The sequence below is a fragment of the Aedes albopictus genome, chromosome 2, assembly GCF_035046485.1.
Source record: "Aedes albopictus strain Foshan chromosome 2, AalbF5, whole genome shotgun sequence".
In the NCBI taxonomy this organism is placed as follows: Eukaryota; Metazoa; Arthropoda; class Insecta; order Diptera; family Culicidae; genus Aedes; species Aedes albopictus.
This window is the reverse complement of record NC_085137.1, coordinates 346556031-346579254: the sequence shown is the minus strand read 5'-3', so window position 1 is coordinate 346579254 and position 23224 is coordinate 346556031. Positions and strand designations below refer to the sequence as shown.

The following is a 23224-nucleotide window of genomic DNA, read 5'->3' as shown; positions in this document are numbered from 1 at the left end:
GATTTCGGTTATCCTGGCACCAAATAAAAGCTACAACATTCTAGTATAACCCTATACAATTTCATTAGGATTGGACATTTGGTTACCGAGATATCTTTCAAAGAGTACTTGGGAGTAATACAGGTTAACTTTTTGAGAGATTTTTGACCAAGGGTACCATAATAAATATCTCAGCCATCTGTCAACCGATTTTGGTTCTCTAAGCACCAAATGAAAGCTACAATATGCTTGTATAAGGCCCTGAAATTTTATTTCGATTCGACATTTGACATTTGATGTCTTACGAAGAGTATTTCAATAAATTCTTTTTTTATTATATTCACTTGTTATCTTGCATTTGTTTTTGACCAGTCTATGGGAAATTATTTTTCAATAAATGATGCTGACCTCATACAAAGTGTATACTAGCAGGTTATTGTTTTCAACAAAATTATAAATAACAAATACACAGGAATTTTATGGAAACTAACATTATGTTAAATGAAAGCTTTGATGAACCAGACAGCCAAAATAACTAGCTAATGCCAAAACTGATTAACTTAGTAGATATATCATATTTGTCGTTTTTACACCATAACCATGAATACCAAGTACTTCGGAGCTAATTTAATTGACTGATTTAGACAAAGTGTATCTCGCTGATTTTCTTACCCATTTGTTAATCGATTCAAGATCTTTTAGCAGTTAATAAAAGATACAAAATTCCAGAATATGTAAGCTATTTCTTAAACATTCCATACAAGACTCTAGGAAGTGTCTGGCATTTCTGGTAGTTTAGTCCATGGTCCATGGTGCTATTTTGGAAACCAATCCACTAGATGCCAAATCCACAATATTTTCTAGAACTTATGGTCAATTCCACAAAACAAATATGTTAAATACAAATAATACAACAATAATTTTAATAAGTGTAAGAAGGGTTCTGTTCACCATAGGTGGATTAAATCGGGTTTTTACTTAAAAGTTCACCCATACCACACTTTTTTGTAAACCATGTTATTTTTAAGTTACCGTAAACCGGGGTCTAATTGATCAGCGGGGTGAAATTGATCATTTGGGTACTACATTTTAATACCATAATAGGAACTCTTAAGCGTCGTAATGGTCTTAAACTTTTTACGTCATCTGGCTCGTAAATGTCTAGAGATGTGTGTAGACTTTTAATTTTTAGAAAAAAGTTAGACTTGCCTTAATGTTTTTAGGAATTTGCAATGTATTTCTCATTTAGTTGAAATCATTGCTACTAAACAATCGACTGATAATGGGACTTCTCGTAAATTCTCTGTTTTAACATTTTTGTAGAGCCTTGGTTGGGAAGTTTTGTAGCTAATCAGAACATGAAATAGTTAAAAATAAGTTCTTTTTATGATGAAACAGTCAATTATTGTGATAGAAATCACTTATTTCAAATGAAATTGCCTACCTTTAGGCGTTTAAGGGGGGATATTTCTACATTTAATTTTGCATTTAAAGCAATTGATTCACTAGTTGTAAGATTTTAAACGCGTTATTCGGTTTTAGAAGAGCAAAATTAGGCGGAGGAGGATATCTTTCTTTCCAACCGATGCTTAATTGTATACTGATCAATTTCGCCCCAAAGTGGCATATCAATTTTTTTTCCATATTTGGAGTTATTTTACTAAAAGTTTAAATTTGTTGAACAAAATTCTGTTACATGGTTTCATGGAGATCCACTGGGTACTGGTTTTATAGAGATTCTTTTGGAAATATTTGAATTGTCATCAATGCTATCCGCAAAAGTTGTTTTAAAGTGATCAATTTGACCCCGGATTACGGTACCTTGGTAAAAAAAAGTCAAAAACTTAAGCCCTTTTCGAATATTAGTGTAGATAAATGTAAAAAACCACAAAGTATACAAAGTTGCTTTAAAGTACCTAGTCTTCATACCTACAAAATTCCATTGAATTCTGAGAGGGTGCTGCCAACCCCAAAATCGAGTTTGCGGGAAATGCGTCATACACTCTAAAAAAATGCAACCAAAAATGTTCAAAGTGCGATAACTTTTTTATACATTTTTTTACCACTATAAAAGTTTTACAGATGATAGCTAACAGAGTGAACTTTATTCTCATCAAAAACCACGAAGGTAGAAAAATAGCTTTTTGAGATATTTAATTTTTAGTAACAAAATTCAGTTTTTTCAGAAGAAAAACTAAATAAATTTTTCAATGTGTATTTTTCTGAGAGCCGCCATATATTATTCTACAACTTTACTGAAGACACCTTTCCGATCGAACAAGCCGTTTCCATGTTATATTTTTTTTATTTGCTTGTGTTACATTTTTTCATAGGCCCCATTTGAAAGTTAGTCGAGACAAAATATGAACTTTTGATATGAAAAAATGGTTTCTCACATAAAAAGGAATAGTGTACAAAAATATTTAGTAGATTAAAAAACATCGATTAAAATGGATTCGTGCTGGTCCGTGGAAAGCCTCTGCTGAAAAAATCGAGTTTTGCAGCGAGTTCCACACAAAATTTTATGCAATGATTTTTTTCATAATGCAACCCATTTGAGTTGCATAATGTTCATAATGCAATTTAAATGAGTTGCATCATGAACATTATGCAACTATTTTTCATTATGCAACTCATTTCAGTTACATAATGAACCGGTACGGAAAAGTAGGCCTATATGATATTGAAATGAGTAGTACAAAATTAAAATTATGATACTGAATTGCATAAATAAATAAATTAAATCTTCGACCACTGTGTCACATTAAGAAACGATCCGCAAAAATTTTGCGCTCAGTAGATCCGGAGAAAATTACTCAACCGCAAATTAATTATCAGCCCGGCTCTCGTAAATCGCTGCTGGTGCGCCTCCTAACCCACTTCTGGCCAAGCACTCCAACCGTCTCGGCCGGCGCACGGCACGACATGGCGGCCGGCAGTCAGCGGCCCGGCGGGCGACGGGTCTCATTTGCCAATTTTGTGCTATGAAGCTTCTGGCTTTCGCCCAACTTCGGGCGCAATCCTAGACAGACGACGAGAGCACACTTTGCGGTTTGTTTATCCAACCGTGCTCATTAATGCTCACTTCCTCGTTTTCTGTGCAGAATTTTTATTTTGGTCTGGTTTTTTTTCTCTTCCTTATTCTCCTGTACAGATGCCCCGCCATCGCTGGTGTACAGCTTTATCGAGCAGACCCTTCAACCGGGACCGGCCGTATCGCTCAAGTGTTCCGCCCAGGGAAATCCAACGCCGCATATCTCGTGGACGCTTGATGGGTTTCCGCTGCCAACCAATGGAAGGTAAGTCGAAGCTGTGGGTTGAAATGGGACTCGATAGTGTGTTGTTTTAAAATTTCTACTTGAAAATGAAAACCAGGTTTATTTGTCTTGGGCAACACAAATGTTGCTGTATAGCAACTAGTTCTGCATACTCGAGCAGGAGAAAATAGCTGAAGAATAACAAACTCAGGTATGCAAAACCGAATACCTACAACCTGAATAAGGTATTAAGAAGCCCTGCATAAGAGGTAAAATACCTAAAATAATAACTGATGTGTTTCCTGCGCATAACACGCGAATAATGACTTCAGGTATGGTAATACCTAAATAATAATCGGTGAATAACTCGTTTAGGTATTCTATCAATACCTACAAAATACCAAAATAAGTTATTTTCAATACCTGGACCAGAGTTGATGTACAAGTGCTGTAGTCCCATGTACGGGAGCCACATTGCAAGCGAGCTCCCAGGAGCACTGTACATTTTGAGACTGAAAGTTGTGAGTCTCATTTTTCTCAAAATGTGGCTCATGAGCTTCGTCTCATGCGCCGATTAAATTAGAAAATTTCACGACAAAAACTTCCTAAACTAACGAGAATTGAAACCTTAACCTTTGCATTGAGAGTCCCTAGTCGTATCACATAGACCAACCAGACACTTGAGTTGTGTACGGAAAAAAGTTGTTGAGATTCTTCGTTACCAAGAAGTTGTTTTTCACCTTAGATACCAACAGCTCACGCAGCGCATGAGACGAGCTCCCCGAGAGCTATGCGCCTAGCTCGCACCCACCAGATTTTCGTGAGCCTCCTAGCAGCGCAGCACACTGCGATTTTGAAGAGCTGGGAGACAATTTGGTGGGAGGCTCGCTGTCACATTTATGTACACATGAGCAATGGGAAACTCTGACCTGGACAACCGACCAATACCTGGTTTTGGTATGATACCTGACTTTGGTATGCTCCAGTTATGTGTCAGTTATTCATTCCTGCTCGGGTAGCGGCTTTATTAACCAAACTACCAACTACATGGTATTGTCTAATTGTTATTATAAAGGTTTAGTTCTTCTTAGCAAAAATGCTTAGCAACTCCAGTTGCTGAAAGGACAATCGGAACTATACGAATATCCTCCTGACGTCACATCTGATTCAACTCTTCCGCTAGAGTGTAGAACTTCGTTATCTTGCCGGAGACCTTATGGTCTAATGGAACAGCGATGTCGACGAGAGTTACCCGCTTCATCCTTCAGTCGTAAACCACAATGTCGAGCCTGTTGGAACGGATGCGGACATCCGTAATGATCTCATGATCCCATTACAGCTTTATGCAACCCAGTCCGGTTGGTATTTGTAGTAATGTGTGGTATTTCTCCTACTTCCCATTGCGGTCCCCCACGGGTCCTCCACGGCTTCGTACGATATGTACCGCCGATAATTCTTCGTCGCAATTACCTGGTCATGGATGGCAATCATGAAATTCTCTGTTTCCAAAAAAGAGGTCACCCCGCATCAGGCACGCATTCGTGCTCCAGTTGATGAAGGTGCGTCCTATGCCACTCCTTCTGCTTCCACGTTACGAACATCTCATCTACGGTGTTGATGTCGCAGTTCAGCTGGTAATCTGTCCAAGATGCAGAATGCTGTAATCGCATACAGAGCACTACTTTTCATGAAGCTGCTGGATTTGGTAGACGCATAGTGCCTGGATATCGGGATGCCTCTTCCTCCTACTGCGCGTGGCAGGGTGGCTCTCTCGATGGACGACTTTGGATGGGGCATTCGGTGCCTGGAGAACGCCACTCGTACTGCTCGTTCTAACGCCTTGAAGTCAATTGCATCGGCTGCTCTGCTGTAGGGACGTGCTCCATATCCCCATCGAGTGCTACATAAGCCTGATGGCATTCACGTCTACTTTGTACAACTGCAGTACCTCGAAAAGGTACGAGTGCGTTACTGCTTCGAATGCCTTCTTGTAGTCGATGTACGCTATGCTTAGCATCTTTTTCCGTTGCTTGACCAACAATGATTGCATCCATGATGACCTGATCTTTGCAGGCTTGCTTGTTTTTGCGACACCTCTTTTTGTTCTTCAGTCATTACGTTGTTGGCATCGCAGTGGTCTGAAAGAATTCTAAAGAAATTCTTGCATGAAATACCTAAAGAAATTCCTGGAGGAATGCCTAAAGGAACCCCTTGAAAAATGCCTAGAGAAATCCTTTGAGGAATTCCTGGAGGAATCCCTGGAAAAACTCCTGAAAAAAACTCCTGGAAGATTTATTGGAGGAACTCTTGGAAGAACTCATGAAGGAATGCGTGCAGGAATACCACGAGGAATGCTTGGAGGAGTTCCTGTAGGAAATTCTGCACGAATTCCTGTAGGAAATTTGGCAGGAATTCCTGGAGGAATCCGTGCAGGAATTTCTTAAGGAATCTCTGGAAGAGTTCAGAAGGAAACCCTGGATTATTCGAGGGAAATTGCTGTAGAACTTTCTGGAATTTTTTTTTTAAAGGAGCTCCTGGAACAATTCCTGAAGTAATTTCTGGGTAATGTCTGTAGCACTTCTTGAAGGAATGCCTGAAAGAGTCCCTTGATAAATTCCTGAACGAAATTGTGGAGAAATTCCCGGAGGGAAAGCCTGGAGGAATGCCCGGAGGCATATTCAGAGGAATATCTGGAGGAATTTATATGGAAATCCCTAGAGGAACTCCTCGAAGAACTCCTGGAGAAATGCCTGGAGGAATCTCTAGAGCATTCCCTAGAGACATGCATGTTGGAACTCCTGGAGGAATCTCTGGCAAAATTTCTAGTGGAATATCTAGAGGAATTCCTGGAGGAATCTCTAAACCCAAGTAACACACTTGTCACGGAAGTTACGGCGGAGCAGGTTTTTGATGCGCAGAAGCCACTGTCACTAACTTCTAGCAAGTAAGTGTTTATTTTTTAGAAGTTAGTCACAGTGGCTTGTGCGCAACAAAAAGTTGCGCCACCATGACTCTTCTGTGACAAGTGTGTTACTTGGGAAGCAATTCCGAAGGAACCTCTAGAGAAACTCCTGAAGTAATCTCGAGAGGAATTCTTGGAAGAATTTCTAGAAGAATTCATAGAAAAATCTCTAGAAAAATTCATGGAATGGAAGAATCCCTGGATGAATTCTTGAAGGAATCCCTGGAAGAATCCCTGAAAGAATCCTTGGAGGAATCCCTGAAAATAACCTTGGAAGAATCCCAGAAAGAGTCACTGAAGGAATCAATGGAGCAGTTCTTGAAAGAATTCCTGGATGAATTACTGGAGATATTCCTGAAAAAATGCTTGTGGGAATTTTTGGAGAAATCTCTAGGAACTCCTGGAAAAATTTCTTGTGGATTCCCTGGATGAATCACTGGAGGAATCTGTGAAGGAATTCCTTAGGGAATTCCTAGAGGAATCTCTACAGGAATTACTAGAGAAAGCTCTAAAGAAATTCCTGAGGGTATCTGTAAAGGAGTTCCTGGAGGAATCCCTGCAGAAATTCTCGAAGGAATCCCTGGAGTCATTCTTAGAGGAACCCCTGGAAGAACTGCCGGAGGGATTTCTGGAGGAACTTTTGGAGAAAGTACTGAAGGAATCGCAGAAAGAACTCTTGGATAAATCCTGAAGGAATCCTTAGAAGAGTTTAGGAGGAACTCCTGAAGGAATCCCTGTAGCAGTTCCTGAAGAAATCCTTGGAGGAAATCCTGAAAGAATCCCTGGAGGAATCTCTGGAGGAACCTATTATTTATTTATTACACCATCTTCGATTATCTCGCACAGACAGACTAAGAAATCCCTGATGAAATCCTCGAGGGATTCCGAGAGGAACACCTTGAAGAATCACTGGAGCAATTCCAGGAAGAATCTCTGGATGAATTTCTAGAGGAATTGCTGGAAGAATTCATGGAGGAATTCCTGAAGGAATTACTGGAGGTATTCAAGGAGGGATACCTTGCGGAATGCCTGTAGGAATTCCTGGAGAAATCTCTAGAGGAACTCCTGGAGGAATCTCTGGAGGAATTCCTAGAGGAATCTCTAAAGGAATTCTGGAGGAATCTCTAAAGGAATTTTGGAAGAATCTCTAAAGGAATTCCTGGAGTAATCTTTTAAGGAGTTCCTGGGGGAATCCCTACAGGAAGGCTCGAAGGAATCCCTGGAATAATTCTTAGAGGACCCCTGAAAGGTAATTCTGGAGGAATCCCTTGAGGAATCTCTAGAGGAATTCCACGAAGAATTTCTGAAGAAATCCCAGGAGGAATTCCAGAGGGAATCCCAAGAGGAGTTTCTGAAGAAATTCCAGGACAAAGTGCTGAAGAAATTGCAAGAAGAACTCTTGGAGAAATCCTAGAGGAATCCTAAGCAAAGTTCGTGGAGGAATTCCTGGAGAAATCCCTTTAGCAGTTCCTGATTTTTTCACTTCTTTCCCATATCTTTTCTATGCAAGCATACAATGAAACTTGGAATTTAAATTTCTTCTAGGCTTCGTCGCTAAAAACCATTTCCGTCTATTTTGCTAATCATAGAAATAGCACTTCGAGAATATTTACATCCTAATTCGCTCAAATTTAAATTACGTGCCAAACCCCATTTCCCTGAACAAATCATTTCGAATTTATATCGAGCAGTAAAAAGCACATTCCTCAGTCAGTTTAAATCGTTTTGGGCTCGTTTATTGATTTTCCCAACCCATCCGTTGAACCATAAACTTCACTCCGTAAAATTGCTCCATCATCTGACGTGGAGAAATTTCCAAATGGATTTCAAATCAAATAAAATTTATTAGTTTGTATGGAAATCAATCTTTGGTGTCTTGACTGCCAATCCGTGAACGAACGGATGAACGTGAAGCTATCGTCGTCGTCGTCATCGTCGCCAGGGATGGGTCAAGGGGCGCACAGTATCACGTCCTCCCACTACACATTCTCTGCTTCATAATAAAATTCCTTCGAAGCTTCGGGTCGTTGTTGTCGGTGTCCGCCACCGCCGCCACCGAGCCGGTTGGACGTCGATAGTGATTAATTAGTTTCAATACCCGACTACTTTTCAGCACCAGCACCGTCGACATCGACGCCCGACCTCATCCATCCGATAGGATGTTGTACATATACAGAAGGCGCATAGTCAAGCATATGACCGTTCCGGATAAGTTAGCAACCAAAACTTATTCCATCCCGTTTTGTACCTCCACAGTCCGCATATTGGCAACGGATTAGTTCACCGGAAATCCTGAACAGGCGAGAAGAACAAAATCGTTGCGTTTCGGAAACTCTTTCAAGGCTGCATTGCTTATACTATAACTTCAGATCTAAACGCATTCATACAACTATGTTCTAGGAAGTTTTAAGCTCATTTTAACTGACCGTCTGAGTATTTAGATCAACTAGTGAACTTCAGATTTATCAATGATGCCCCTGAATTCCTAATTAAATAAATGTTCCATTTTGCATGAACCTCGCGGAAACTGCTATTGAGCTTAACCCGGGAAATGTCGTATAATGAGTATACGCACCATGAAAAATGCACGCTTGTTATACATACCATGTCGCTGGAGGTGTTAAGAATCTAAGGTATTGCTCATGAGCATGTTTAGACTACATACACTTCCAAGGAGCATCTAAAGAGGTTCACAGTGAACTGGATCGTAATATCGAATTTTCATTCCAGTTTGATTGACATATCCCACTCGGGACACTCGCCACAAACTTGGCAAGAATCATCGAGTGAGCAAGCGAAACTTTAATTAATGGCTTCGGTGAATTGGTTCTCTGGGACGTTACAAGACGCCGCAGCAGGAGGAAAGTTACTGTGTCAAAAGTTGGTATCGTAAAATACTTTATTATGGTTTTGGGTGGGTGGGTGCCGCCGTGCCGTTGATCAATCTGCTTCACACTTGGGTAAAACTTGAACTAACCCACCTAATCCGCCACGTACGCTGGCTGCGGATCGGTTGCTTCATGTTGTGTGTGTGGATGAGAATGAGGTCGTCGTGTGGTTCTTCAACCTCTTTTCAAAGACATACCTACATATGTAGCACACCCATGTCGCATGGATGGAGGGTACGGGGATACAATGAGGCTGCTATCTTGTCTGCCAGAACGGGGGGTTCGGGCTTATTATCAATCCATCACCCTTCAAAGCTCTCTGTATCAAACGAGTTTGTGCAAGTCTGACGTTTTAAAATCAATTTACCCTGATGTTCCATCGATCAAAATTAGAATCACCGTTTTAGGCTTGAAGTGACACAGTTTAACGTGAAGTTCTATCACGTTAAGCTGGTTGAGTAGACTGAAGCCGTCTGGTTAATGTCAATAAAGCTTTTGAATGGGAGAGTTTTCTTTCTTTTCATCGATATCATTCTCTTCTTTCTAGTGGGACGTCCTGATTGGTAAAATTCTAAATTGATTTCTAAAGCATTTTGAAATGATGTAGTCGAAATGACCATTTTTGCACGTATCGTTACTTGTTACTGGGCTTCTTTGTGCTATGTCTACGCCTCAGAGTCGCCGGTGTTTTCCTGGTTCTTTGTTCAATATTATCTTTGTTAGCAGTCTTCCAGCTACCGTCATATAGTTAGTGAGGCTCCCAAACTTCTTGCTATCGCGCACTGCACTGACGTAGCCGTTTCTCTGTTGTCTTGGGAATCTAGAGTTTGCACTCTTTACACGATTCAGGTGCTCATCGAAGTGCTGCTTCCACCTTTCAATCACCTCACGTCTATCTTAATCCTGCAGATTTCAGCACGACACCGTTGAGGGAATCGTAGAGATTCTGGGAGCGCTTTTTGTCAAGAGACGGCTCTACGTTTCCGCTTCTGCTTGCAACTTTCCACGTTCTGCCGGGCTCCTTCCTGCAGCAAATTTAAAAATGCCATCGTATCATCATTAAAGTTCGTTCATAACGAATAAATGTAATTGAACGTTACAATTAGAAAGCTCAGAACAAGTATCAAGAGATCTGAGTAGCAAACGTTTAATTTATTCTGCAGCCCTCTTCAACACGTCATGAACAAATTCCCTCCCACATACATACGTTATCGTTGCAACACCAACGAAATAGGGTTCAACACTTACTCCGTCCGGTCGAGTCGTGGAAAACTTTTCCCGTCATCTCATCCCACAGGGTTCGCATAAATTCACATTTTAACGTCTTATTAAGTTTGACTGACAATAAAGGGAGGGTGGGCGGTGTCGAAAGCAACAGTGAAAACACCCAGCTTACGGTAAACAGAAGCCATGGATTTCGCACCTTTCCCCCAACTGTACGGCAATTGTGGAAGGCTTCCCACAGACGGCGGGAAGGATTGTGAGATTTTTCCACCGAGGAAAATAACTTTTCTCCCAGACTGTAAGCCCTCAGTTGAGGGGACTTTTTGTTTTGGGGTTCACTCTGGAGAGGAGAATATGCACAAATACGGCACGTAATGTAGGTGCCTTGTCTATTGCAATCGTGATGAAAAACGAGAAAATATTTTATATTGCTTTGAAATTGTGGCTTCACATGTAGCATAATACATGAATTAGTTGATTAACTTTTAAAAAGATTCAGAACAAATTTGAATAACTTTGACAAACTTGTGCCTTGTAAAGCGAACATAGAAACCAACTTTTATTAGTATTATTAATTTTTTCTTCAATCTAAACTTACACATAAAAAAAACAGATACGATCAGCATTTCCACAATCTACCAATACATTCCCAAACGACACATGAGAATGCCAAGTAATCTACCTATTGTGCTTCGATCCTCCTACGACAACAAGGGCCCAGTTGTACCTGAGTAGGAGTCATGGAAAACTGTTTGTTCGTTTGCGGTTAGGAAACTTAATTATACACAACCCTAAATCTACTCTCCGCAATGTCCCCAATGTCGGAACCGGGAGAAAAGACCGGTAAACGAACGTGTTCCGTTTGCTGGAATTCTGTTGCTCTGCGTTCCAAAAATACCACAAACTATGTTATATCTAGGCAAAAAGTCACACCAGTTCAGTATCTGAATGGTGGAAGGTATTCGAGTTGGTAGGTGATTGTTATCTTCTCTTTCGCTGTAAATAACGAAACCCTACATTTGTACTCTTTATCATGCTTCGTTGAAAATGGAAGCTGTTACGAGTAACTGAATTTTCTAAGTTACTAAATTTATGACTTAGCTTTAAGTAAATCCATTTAGCATGTATGAGAATGCTAATATTCATCTTTATTTTCATGTCTACCCTTTTATCGATTATACAAGAGCTCAGCTAAAGCCCCTCTTATAAATATACAAACCTATCAGCTGGGACAATCTCCACCATCAGTAAGTTGACCCATTTTCTCGGGCAAAACAACCTTCCTAATGATATCTCTCCGTCAAACTTAATCCCATTCATTATCCCCTGCAACGTGTTTCTGTACCGGACTTCCTGCATTCAGCCAGCGTGACATAATCTAATCTGGATTCTATTCTTGCCGATATGTAATCGCATTGCGTTTAGTATATGGCCCTTTCAGCCCTTTGAAACAGAATGAGAAAAGGGTGAACAGGAAGCAATGCAATGGTCGCTATTGGGTAGGCATGGTCATTGGATAGGAGACGACACACCATCAAGTACCGTAAGCATACGCATAATCAACAATGATTTTCTACATGACCAACCTCAGTAGGGAAAGAAAGTGGTTTTTATGTTTCCTTTTCCCCTAATAGCGAAGTAAACATCTTGCTTTTGAAACAAGTACCTACTCTGTAGATGACAACATGTACCACTCATATCATCTGAGAAATGATTTCTGGTATCATTCTACTTAAAGTTGATTGCTGATTACACTAGTTTACAAAATAAAACGAAAGTCGTGAACTTCTGTCAACGACCAGTTTTTTAAGCACAATTTAGTGCTGATTTTGAAACCGCGCTTCAAAATTTTTTAAGTAGAACAGTTTTTGAGTTTAAGTTTAATACCGAATATTACATTTTTTTAAATATGGGATTCAATAAAATTCAAAAATCTTGCGTTTTGTTCAACTAATTCTAAATCTTTTTCAGAAATTAAAAGCTGAATATAACACATTTCGATCTTCTGAATGCAGGTTTTGCGTCAGATTGATAAATTCACAATATTGTTTGTGGAGCGGACCTGGTGTGGTGGTTAGAACACTTGACTATCACGCCGAGGACCTGGGATCGAATCCCACTCCCGACATACTCACAAAAATGTGGGTTCTTCCTTCGGAAGGGAAGTAAAAACGTGGGTCCCGAGATGAACTAGCCTAGGGTTAAAAATGTCGTAATACAGACAAAAAAAAGGAAAAAAACAATGTTGTCGAGTTTAAGGGACGAACTCCTTCAATTTAAGCAAAATTTCCAATAATAGGGTGACAATGGGTATTATCGGCAGGTTTGTTCTCTTCGTCATTGGGGATTTTTGTCAACCAAATTGCCTGAAATTTTGCCATATCGTTCAGCTTAGTTGGGAAGGATTTGAGGCCAACTCTGAGTTCAATAGGGTTCAACGAACCCCCCAAGACGAAGAGAACAAAACGGCCGAGAATATGTAATTTCCCCTACATGAAGAAATGTATTTTTTAATAAGAAAAAAAAACAATTTAAAAAATCTTTCTCAACGTTCATTTGATCTATCACATGTAGCAGAGTTACAGTAAAAAATAAGCTCTAACGGAGCATTGAGAGAATGAGATGAATGAAGTGAGCAACTTTGCTTAAAAATAGAACTAAAAACGATTTCTCATCATCAACCTTGTATGGAAAGTCGCGCAACCTTCCTCCGCGTTTTCACACTCAGAGCATGATTCTACACCAAAAATGATCATCAGCTTATCGAGTTCAAAAAATGCTGTAAACTTGTGTTATTTATACCGCAGCTACGTTACATTTTTCTTAGAGAAATTAAATCAACGGCTTTAAGGGCGAACGGGACGATCAGAGAAATATCCACCATTGCTCTGTTGCTACTAAGATGGTAATATCAGATTCTACTTCATATTATGTAACAAAAACTTCTAATTTTGTATGCTCACTTGCAGTGCATATGCTGATTGATTTTCAGCCTATTTTGTGCGATATAAAGTGAGATTACCATCTTCAAAATCGCGAAGCAAACTGTTAGAAAGGGCAGAAGGTTATTGCAACCATAACAAATTTCAAATGCTCCATAGAAAATCAAAAAGCGCTCCATAAAGAATGAACATATTGCGCAGTTCCCACCCAACTGGACCCCTTTCGCAGTTAGTATAAGTGCGGGATTGTGAATAAAACTGCGATTTTGCATCGAATAGTTTCGATGTCTTCTGCGCACTTATTCAGCACTTTGTAATGCATAAGTGCGCAGAAGACACCGACACGATTCGATGCAAAATCGCAGTTTTATTCACGATCCCGCACTTATACTAACTGCGAAAGGGGTCCAGTGGGGTGGGAAATGCGCAATATGTTCCATGAGAATGTGCAATGTTACACATAAATAATTGAAAACGTTCCATAAGTATTATCAAACTGCACCACATAAAATACAATTTGCTCCATAAAAAATTGAAAATTCTGCATACCTTTAAACATTGGCACCACTAAAGCAGTGCTATGTAAAGTAATTCAGCCCTGTCGAATTAAATTATAAGAATATGCTATCTATGGAGGATTTTTAGTTTTTCATGGAGCAATTCATATTTTCTATGGTGCAGTTTGATAATACTTTTGGAGCAATTTTCTTTTTTCTATGGTGCAATTTCAATTTTTTGTGGTGCAATTTAATTTTTCTATGGAGCAATATTTGATTTTCTATGGGTACAATTTTACTGTTTATGGAGCATTTGCATTTTTCTATGGAGCATTTGTATTTGATTATGGAGCATTTCAGTACTGTTTATTGGTGCAAAATTGCACTTTTAATGAGAAAATTTCATGTTTTAGCGGTACATTTTTAATTAAGTATGGAACGTTTTCCATTAATTATGGATAACATTGCACATTTTCATGGAACATATGTTCATTCTTTATGGAGCGCTTTTTGATTTTCTATGAACCTTTTCTATTTGTTTATGGGTGCAATAGATAGGCTGCCGTTAGAAAGAGAGGGAAGTTAGGAAAAGTAACTCGGCGTCCCGTATCACCTTAAGCGCGAAGCAACGAACAAGAATTGGAACTTGGAATGTATTAACCCTAGCCTACGAGGCAAATACGCTCCTCGTCACCATGATGGAAACCTCAGCGCTCACGGACACGCTGTGCTCATGAAGTGGGAACGCATTAATGAGAGGATAATTTTGGCCAGATGCAGAACTCGGGTTCGAAACCTTACTATTTATGATACAATGCTACGCGCCAATCGATAAAGCTTCCAAAATGCAAGACAAAGAGAACTATTACAGTCAGCTGATTGCTGTCGTAGATAACATTCCAAAAGCTGATATCAAGCTGCGCGTCGCTAAGATGCATTGACAAGAGAAGAAAATCAACACACACCGACTGGAAGACGCTGCGGTGTCCTTCGTCTAGACACTTGGCCATATCTGCGCTGCGGATATTCCGAAATGTGAAAACATAGAAGATCAATGGCGCGCCATCGTCCCCGGCGAGAATAATTTGGATGAAGCACACACCCAGAGAAACCAGTTTATCACAGATGGCATCTTGGAGAAGATAGAGGAGCGAAGGAACGCCAAAGCCGTGATACTGCGAGCAAAAAAGGGAGTAGCCAAAGCCATAGCCCGTCAGCACTATTCGGCTGTCGATAAAGAAGTGAAACTCTCATGAATACGGACTCCCTAGCTTATGGACGGACTCCCAAGCCCATGAAGGCGAGAAAACTGCAAATACCGTCGACATTCTTTTTCTCCTCAATGTCTTACGTCGCATTAGTGGGACTAAGTTGCATACAACGATACCTGTGAACGACACGCCTGGACATTTATTGACTGACCCGGCGGATCAGTTGAAACGCTGGTTCGACCACTTCTTCGCTGGTTCGAAACCTCACGCCATCAACACCTCAGCATTACCCGTGTCAACACCGAAGCTCCATCATTGCAGGAGATAGAAATAACCATCTACATCATGAAATCGAACAGTGCCCAGGGTCAATCACATATTAGCCGAGATGCTCAAAGATGACTTCATAGTATCTGCACAACTGCTGCAACAATTATTCTGCAACATATGGAAAACCGCAATGTTTCCGGCAGACTGTATGCGGGGCGTCTTAATAATGGCACCATAAGTCCTCTGCAAAGTGAGCCTTAACCGGATATACGGAAGAAGATTGACGCAACTCTCCGACGACAGCAATCAGGATTCCGTGCCGGGCAATCCGTTTTTTCATCTAAACCATAGGGGGAAAATCTGTTCAACAGACATCCGAACCGGAAGGTTCGGGTAGTGTGGGGTTAAGGCCGTCTTCTACAACAAATGTAAAAGCCTGGACTACTCTCTCCTTGACCCACTAAACACATTCCCATGGTTGCCAAACCCTTCGTCTCTCTGGAACCACCAAGAAGGCAATGCAATATTGCTTCAGAGAGGAACTAGTGCAAATCGCGTCAAGGTTAGCTGCGTAGCCTGCAGCAATGAACATCGATGACTTACTTTGAAGAGTCTATCATGATAGCATACTGGCGCTTTGCCAGTTTTCCGAGTGGTCCTCACCACTCCCTTTGTCCTCGGAAGGCGGGCAGGGTCAACCACACGCCCGCGCCCACCTGTTTTACAGGCATCAAGAACTGATGCCTACGTGCAACCAGATGTGACCTGCTGAAGGCAAGGGTATCACTACCCTTCAGGCCCTATCAGATGCACCAGAAGGTTGCTGACAATGGGGTCTCCATCTGCCTCGACCCTTATCGGGGACCCCCTGCCAACCGCGGGCTCGGATCCAACCCAGTAGACTGACGCCACAACAGCAACGCTACCAGGGCGTTCTCTCCGCGGCCACTTTATCGCTGTAAGAGTCTATTTTGACCGCAGAGACCCGGCATGACCTACGAAGCCGACTCCGAACCCTTGGACCACTTGTTATACCGTATCTGAACTAGCCATTCTCCGAGTCCACATGCCACCTCCTCTGTAGCTCCAAGACGATGTGGGTGATAGCCGTTGAAATGACATTCCAGTCAAACTCATCTCTATACATCCTCCGTACAAGATTGTACGGAGGTGCGTCCTTCCCGCATGCGGTCACGCATTGTGCGAAAAAGCGGGCACATGAACAAAACATGTTCCATCGTTTCCTCTAAACCAGCACAAACCTGACATTCGAGAGAATTCGTCTGACCGAAACTGAGTAGATACTGTCGAAAGCAACCTGAAAGGACCTTTTTTTTTTTTGTTTTTTATTTATGTGTATTGAAAGGACCTGTGTCAGGTTGAATGTTACTTCCCAATGGCGCCTATTAATGCAACTATCTACCCTCGGAATCAACCTATGGGTCCACCTTTCCTTTGTTTGAAGTGTCCTACTCGCGCTGCCATTTGACCATGGAAGCCATCCTGGCAATCCTGCGCGCATTTCGAAGCACTCTGTGTCCTCCCTGATAGGGATGCCGATAGGCACCATACCATTGATGATATACACTCTTAAAAAAAATAGGAATTTACACGTGACGTAAACCATCAATGTACGTAAACATTTCATGACTGAATGGCAAATTTGACTCAATTTTACATCCGTCATGTAAGTTCAAGTTGGTTGCACAAGATGTCAACAAACCTATCTGACCAGATAGGTAGAAACAGTTTTACATTTATCTCACAACTCGGTGAAACAGCCGAGAGGTATAGTACGTTCCTCTCAATCAGCGGACTAGAGTTCGAATCCAGTTCATTATTTTACTTTCATTTGTTTTATCTCTCGCTTCGGCTCTAGCGATTGCTAGCTCGACTTTATTTGTGATAGAAGACGTAAATTTGTGTCAAACGGACCGCTCCTTTTATGTGCATCCAAGTGAACTTAAATTTACATGATTTTTTCTGATAGTGTAGTTTTTAGACCACATTTGGCTTTCACGAATTTTTGTAATTTTTGCTCAACTCCTATAGCATTGGTGTCAAAGAAGCAAATAACAAAAAAATATTGGAGAATATGATGCCGTTTTGAAAAATCCAACTTATTGCGTATATTAGGGTGTTCCAGAACGAAATCTATCAAAAAATCATCTTTTTAAGGATTTTCTGATTACAAATGTGACAATTACACATGTTTCCTTCAATTTTATTGGCAAAAGTTGTTCGGAGAAGTTGTAGCAAACAAGTGTAGCTTTCAATTTCCGCCGAAAGAATTGAGTTTTGTCAAGTTTTTTTGTAGTTATGATTGTTGAACTTAAATAGTCGAAAACACAAAATTGATTTGATGTACCTCTTAATTTCAATGGATTTAGCTGAAATTTTTACCAGTTACTTCTTTTAGGATGCCAATCAAAATATGGGGGTGGACTTGAGAATCAGAGAACATTTTTGACAAGGTGTACAGGCCTAATGGTACATTTGGTGCGTGGGTGAATCTTTTTCGACCGCAGTTTCTTCTGGAGCCCGTAGTAGGCCCGACTTCCGCTGATGATGCGCCTCCGAATTTCACGGCTCATGTTGTTGTCAGCCGTCAGTAAGGATCCGAGGTAGACGAATTCCTCCACCACCTCTAAAGTATCCCCGTCTATCGTAACATTAGTACCCAGACGGATCCGATCGTGTTCGGTTCCGCCTACCAGCATGTACTTTGTTTTTGAGGCATTCACCACCAGTCCAACCTTTGCTGCTTCGCGTTTCAGGCGGGTGTACAGCTCTGCTATCGTTCCAAATGTTCTGGCAATAATGTCCATGTCTCCCGCAAAGCACACAAATTGACCGGATTTTGTGAAAATCGTTTCCCGGCTGTTGAGCCTGGCTAGTCGCATCACACCTTCCAGAGCGATGTTGAAGAGTAGGCATGAGAGTCCATCACCTTGTCGTAGTCCCCGGCTAGATTCGAATGAACTAGATAGTTCACCCGATACCCTTACGCAGTTTGACACACCGTCCATCGTTGCTTTAATCAGTCTAGTCAGCTTCCCAGGAAAGCTGTTTTCGTCCATGATTCTCCATAGCTCTGCGCGGTCGATACTGTCGTATGCCGCTTTGAAGTCGATGAACAGGTGATGCGTTGGGACCTGGTATTCACGGCATTTCTGGAGGATTTGCCGTACGGTAAAGATCTGGTCCGTTGTCGACCGGTCGTCGATGAAGCCGGCTTGATAACTTCCCACGAACTCATTCGTTTTAGGTGCAGACGACAGAAGATGATCTGGGATAGCACTTTGTACACAGCAAAAAAATTCTTGTGATATCACATCATTTTCGCTGCAAATCAGTTGCGTCGTAAAAGTGATGTACAGATTAAATTCTTTTCACGCAGCAAATTAGCCGCCGCAGCTTGAAAGTGGTGCTAGAACCGGAGCTGTGGATGAATCATACGTAAGTAAAATATTGTCATGGATTCGTACACTGATCCGTTGATTGTGAGGCATATCCCTTACCTCTCGGCTATTTCACCGAGTTAGAAGTTAGGTGATAAATAAATATAATACTGCTTCTAGGTATCTGCTGGAATGGGTTTATTGACACTTTCCGGTACCAAACAGGGTGTACATTGTGAGTGTGATAATTGTTGGAAAACGATGCAACAGAGTGAAATTACGTTCGAAATTCGATACGTCGTCAGAAATTACGCGCCTGGATATTACAAAATTATTTATAGGCAACATTCAAAATTGTGATCGCCCTGACGTTCTCACATTCGAAATGGTCGCCTTTCTTGTGAATGGGACAGATTACCCCTTCCTTCCACTCCTCCGGTAGCTGTTCGGTTTCCCAGATCCTGACTATCAGCCGATGCAGACAGGTGGCCAACTTTTCTGGGCCCATCTAGAAGAGCTCAGCTGCGATACCATCCTTACCAGCTGCTTTGTTGGTTTTGAGCTGGTGAATGGCATACTTAACTTCCCTCAGCGTGAGAGTTGGCTCATTTCCGTCCTCCACTGCACGTTCATTTCCTCCATTGCCGTGGTCTCCCGTGCCTACGTTCTCCACGCCGTTCAGGTGCTGATCGAAGTGCTGCTTCCACCCTTTGATCACATCAAGTCCGTCCGTCAAGAGGCCTCCGTCTTTATCCCTGCATATTTCGTCTCGCGGCACGAAGCCGTTGCGGGATGCGTTGAGATTCTGATAGAACTTCCGTGTTTCTTGGGAACGGCACAGCAGTTCCATTTCTTCACACTCCGCTACTTCCAGGCGGCGCTTTTTCTCCCGAAAGAGGCGGGTTTGCTGTTTTCGCTTCTGTTTGTAACGTTCCACGTTCTGTCAAGTCCCTTGCTGCAGCATTACCGCCCTCGCTGCGTTCTTGATATGATATGATATGATATAAAGCCACCACCAGTGCAGGACTTGCCATGTCGTACGGTTCCTCTTAATAGCAAATTCAAGATGCTGAATTATTCAATGTTTCCTAGCCTTTGAGAGATCTAAACCAGATCGTGAACCCATAAGTACTAGATCTATCTGCAATCCACTAAAATAATTGAATCTCCTTCCAACATAAGTTGATATCTTACCCCTCAGCAACTTGAAATGCATATTAAGATTTCCGTCTGGTGGTTTGTTACAAAATTGATATTCTATAGCGTGCGTCAAACTTATAGCAGGCTGTTAGAAGACATCATCGACTATGATTAAGATCCTTGAATTTTAAGCATAGAAGCGAATGCCTCCGTGATTTGGGCCTGGTTTCCACGACTCCCGCCTCCAGCCTGTTATTAGTTTGATACCCTCCCTTTTTAGCCCCCATATGATTTCAATAATGTTCAAATATAAATCATGGTTCCACAATATGACTTACCAGCTTTTCGAGACCTACGATGAAAAGAACTCATGTTGTATCCTCACATTTCTTTAGCCAGTGAAACACACCTAAAACTATTCTGCCTAAATGCCGTCATAAAATTTTAATTCTGCTGATTTGGTTTGATGGTTTCTAAACTATGTTACTAAAATATTGAAATAACCAGCAATCGATTTAGAGAGACCTTATGGTGGGCTCACAACTCTTAAGTTGACATATAGTTCTTTTTTTAAAGGTAATTTATTTCTTTTTTAAGGCTATTTCTTCCCTTGTTATTCTTCATTGAATAGTTTATTTGTTCACTCATGCAAACGTTTACTTGTAATGTTTCTGCTCTCTATAACTTCTAAGGTCTTCATAACTCTAAAATCTAAATTCACCACATTTTTTCTGAAATAATCCACTTATTCTTATTATATATTACTATTTTAGCTTATTGTTATTGTTAATTTATGCATATAAAAGAATTTCAAGCCACCAATGATAAAATACTTTTTATGGGCCACCCTAATCAGGTGTCCACTCTAACTTCCAAAACATATCATCTCGTATTTCACACATTGAAAACACCACTACTAACTACTACTGGACACTACCACATCATCAGACTCTCACTCGTTTAACAGCTTATCAGGGAATGAAATTATCGATCACGATCGCGATAGTAGAAAACTCTCCCACACGCATTATCGGCGAAAAAAGACGTGCGATAAATTCAGACCCGAGTTTCTCCCGAAAATGTGTTTTCGCTCGTTCCGCAGCGCCGAAAATCGATTATCATCAGCAATGAAAAGTTGACTGGTTTGCTTTCTGCTCTTTGTTCGCCTTTCCGTAGTCCCATCGTCACCGGCTGTAGCTTTTATGTATAGAATTTCTGTCCTCTCTCGAGCAGCTTGTGTGGTCGAGTGGTTATGGTGCGCGCTCATACACATTTTTGTGGAGGGTCTAGGTTCGAATCTCGTTAGCGGCAAATTTTTGTTATTTGCCTTCCGATAATTATCGCGATAACTTAGCAGGCGATAAAGTTGGATAGCGAAAATGAAAAGAGCGATTTTCAGTTTTCGGCTATCTTTGATCGGGGACAAACAGCAACGACCGATAATCATTTCTCACAGGAAAAGCAAAAACAGAAAAAATCGCTTGCTCGAAAAACGCCGTTTTTCGTCTCAATTTGCTGATAATTTCATTCCCTGCAGCTTATACGTTCGGCTTTAGAACACCCGCCCCCTACATTACTCACATATGCTGTTGAAACAATCACACCACACAGAGACGCTTCGTGATTGTCACGCAGGTACAGTTGGCGTGAAACCACTTCATCCGAACACGTTACGTCCTATTTGATTCCCCTCCTCTCATCTGGTTCCATGCACCAACATTGTTGGAGTTGGTCTACTCCAGCACCAAATCTAAAGCAACACAACTAATACCAACCTAGATTCCACTCCGACAAACTTTCCATTGCTCACCCTCTCATTCTAACTGAGCACCCCACTACCTACTTCTATACGTCCATAGCCCGACGCCTTCCCCGCTCCTCTCCCTTACTTTTGCACTCCTGTTTCTTCTGTTTTCTTTTCAATTTCTTAACATTTTTTAACCGATTGTACGTCGTTTCCCGGAAAACCATTTCCCGGAAACCCGTTTCCCGGAAAGCCATTTCCCGGAATGGACCATTTCCCGGAAAACCATTTCCCGGAACGTACCATTTCCCGGAAAACCATTTCCCGGAATGACCATTTCCCGGAAAACATGTATAATATCAAAAAACAACATTTCTATTATTTTCATTATTTTGTAAAGATTTTTTTGCATAAAAATAATAAAGTTATGTACTAAATTCAATATGTATTAGTTTTTTTATGACGAGTATTATGAATAATTGAAGTCTCTAAATTACGGTATGCCTCAACAGCTAATCGGAGGGACAAGAGTATTACCATTGTCTCTTTTCCAGTTTTTTGATCTTACGAATATCAAAGACTTCTTGTTGAAAGTATAGCAGTATAACTTTAAAGAACAGCCTATGTTTAAAAGAAGGGAAAATATTCGATGAAATAGTTAGCAGTTTGATCTCGATAAACACGAAAGAACGGCATATGCGTAAAAGAAGGGAATATATCATATGGAAATATTGCTAGCTTAATGCCAACAACTATTCTTACCATGTAACTAGAAAGAACAGCCTATGTTTAAAATAAGGGACAATATCTGATGACAACATAGACAGGTTAATGCTGACAACTATTTTAAAAGATAACTCGGAAGAACAGCCTAGGTGTAAAAGAAGGGAAAATATCGATTGTGTAACATTTCGCCGAAAACCATTTCGCGGAATTCCTTTTCGCGGTGTAACATTCCGCGTAATGACATTAGGCGGAATTTACCATTTCGCGGAATGCACCGTTTTACGGAAAATCGTTAATATGATACAAAATTTAACTAATCGAGGGACTACATCATGATAAGATCTAGGATTCAAAACTCAAAATAGCAAATGAAATATGGAATGTTTCATATCAACAATTAAATTTTTGTAAGGGTATACTTCGAAAGAACAGCTTATATATGAAAGAAGGAAAATTCTTCGATAATATTAATTTAGCAGTTGTTATTCTAAAAACAGCATAACGCATATTTTTTTTTATCAAAGAACAGCCTTTGTTGTGAAGAAGGGCTGATATGTGATATCTGATCAATAGCATATCTGTAAAAAACAGCGTATGTTTGATAGGTAGGAAATCCTCTGATACAAAAATAAGATTTGTTTTGATTTCTGTTATAACAGTACAAGCTAGTTGGAACATCAAAAAGAAGAGAAAGCCGATAAAGTTATCCCTAAGGAGTGTTACTTGACTTAAGGGTTACGCGGTCACGTGGTTTACAAAAAAGCAACATTTTTACATATAATGCTTTCAGTCAATAAGGGCGTACGTGTAGAAGCTGAGAAGTAGCCCAGTCCGAAAATTATGATGCTGGGAGATTAGGCTCAATTGACATGAGGCGATTAATCACTGGGCTTAATAGATGTTAGGACAATTGGATTTAAAGATCTGCCTATTATTAAAAGAAATAAAAATCTCATAAGAATAAGTTAGTTGTTGACATACTA

At 40.7% G+C, this 23224-nt stretch overlaps 1 protein-coding gene across 6 annotated transcripts in view; it reads left to right on the top strand.

Annotated features, from left to right (window-relative positions):
* Positions 1–23224, top strand: part of LOC109430901 (cell adhesion molecule Dscam2) — a 124307-nt gene that overhangs the window by 30468 nt on the left and 70615 nt on the right. For all 6 annotated transcript variants that reach the window (XM_062852671.1, XM_062852668.1, XM_062852670.1 and 3 more), the window contains one exon: positions 3134–3278. In XM_062852671.1, coding sequence (XP_062708655.1) covers positions 3134–3278 — 145 coding nt within the window. The remainder of the gene's footprint in view (positions 1–3133; positions 3279–23224) is intronic.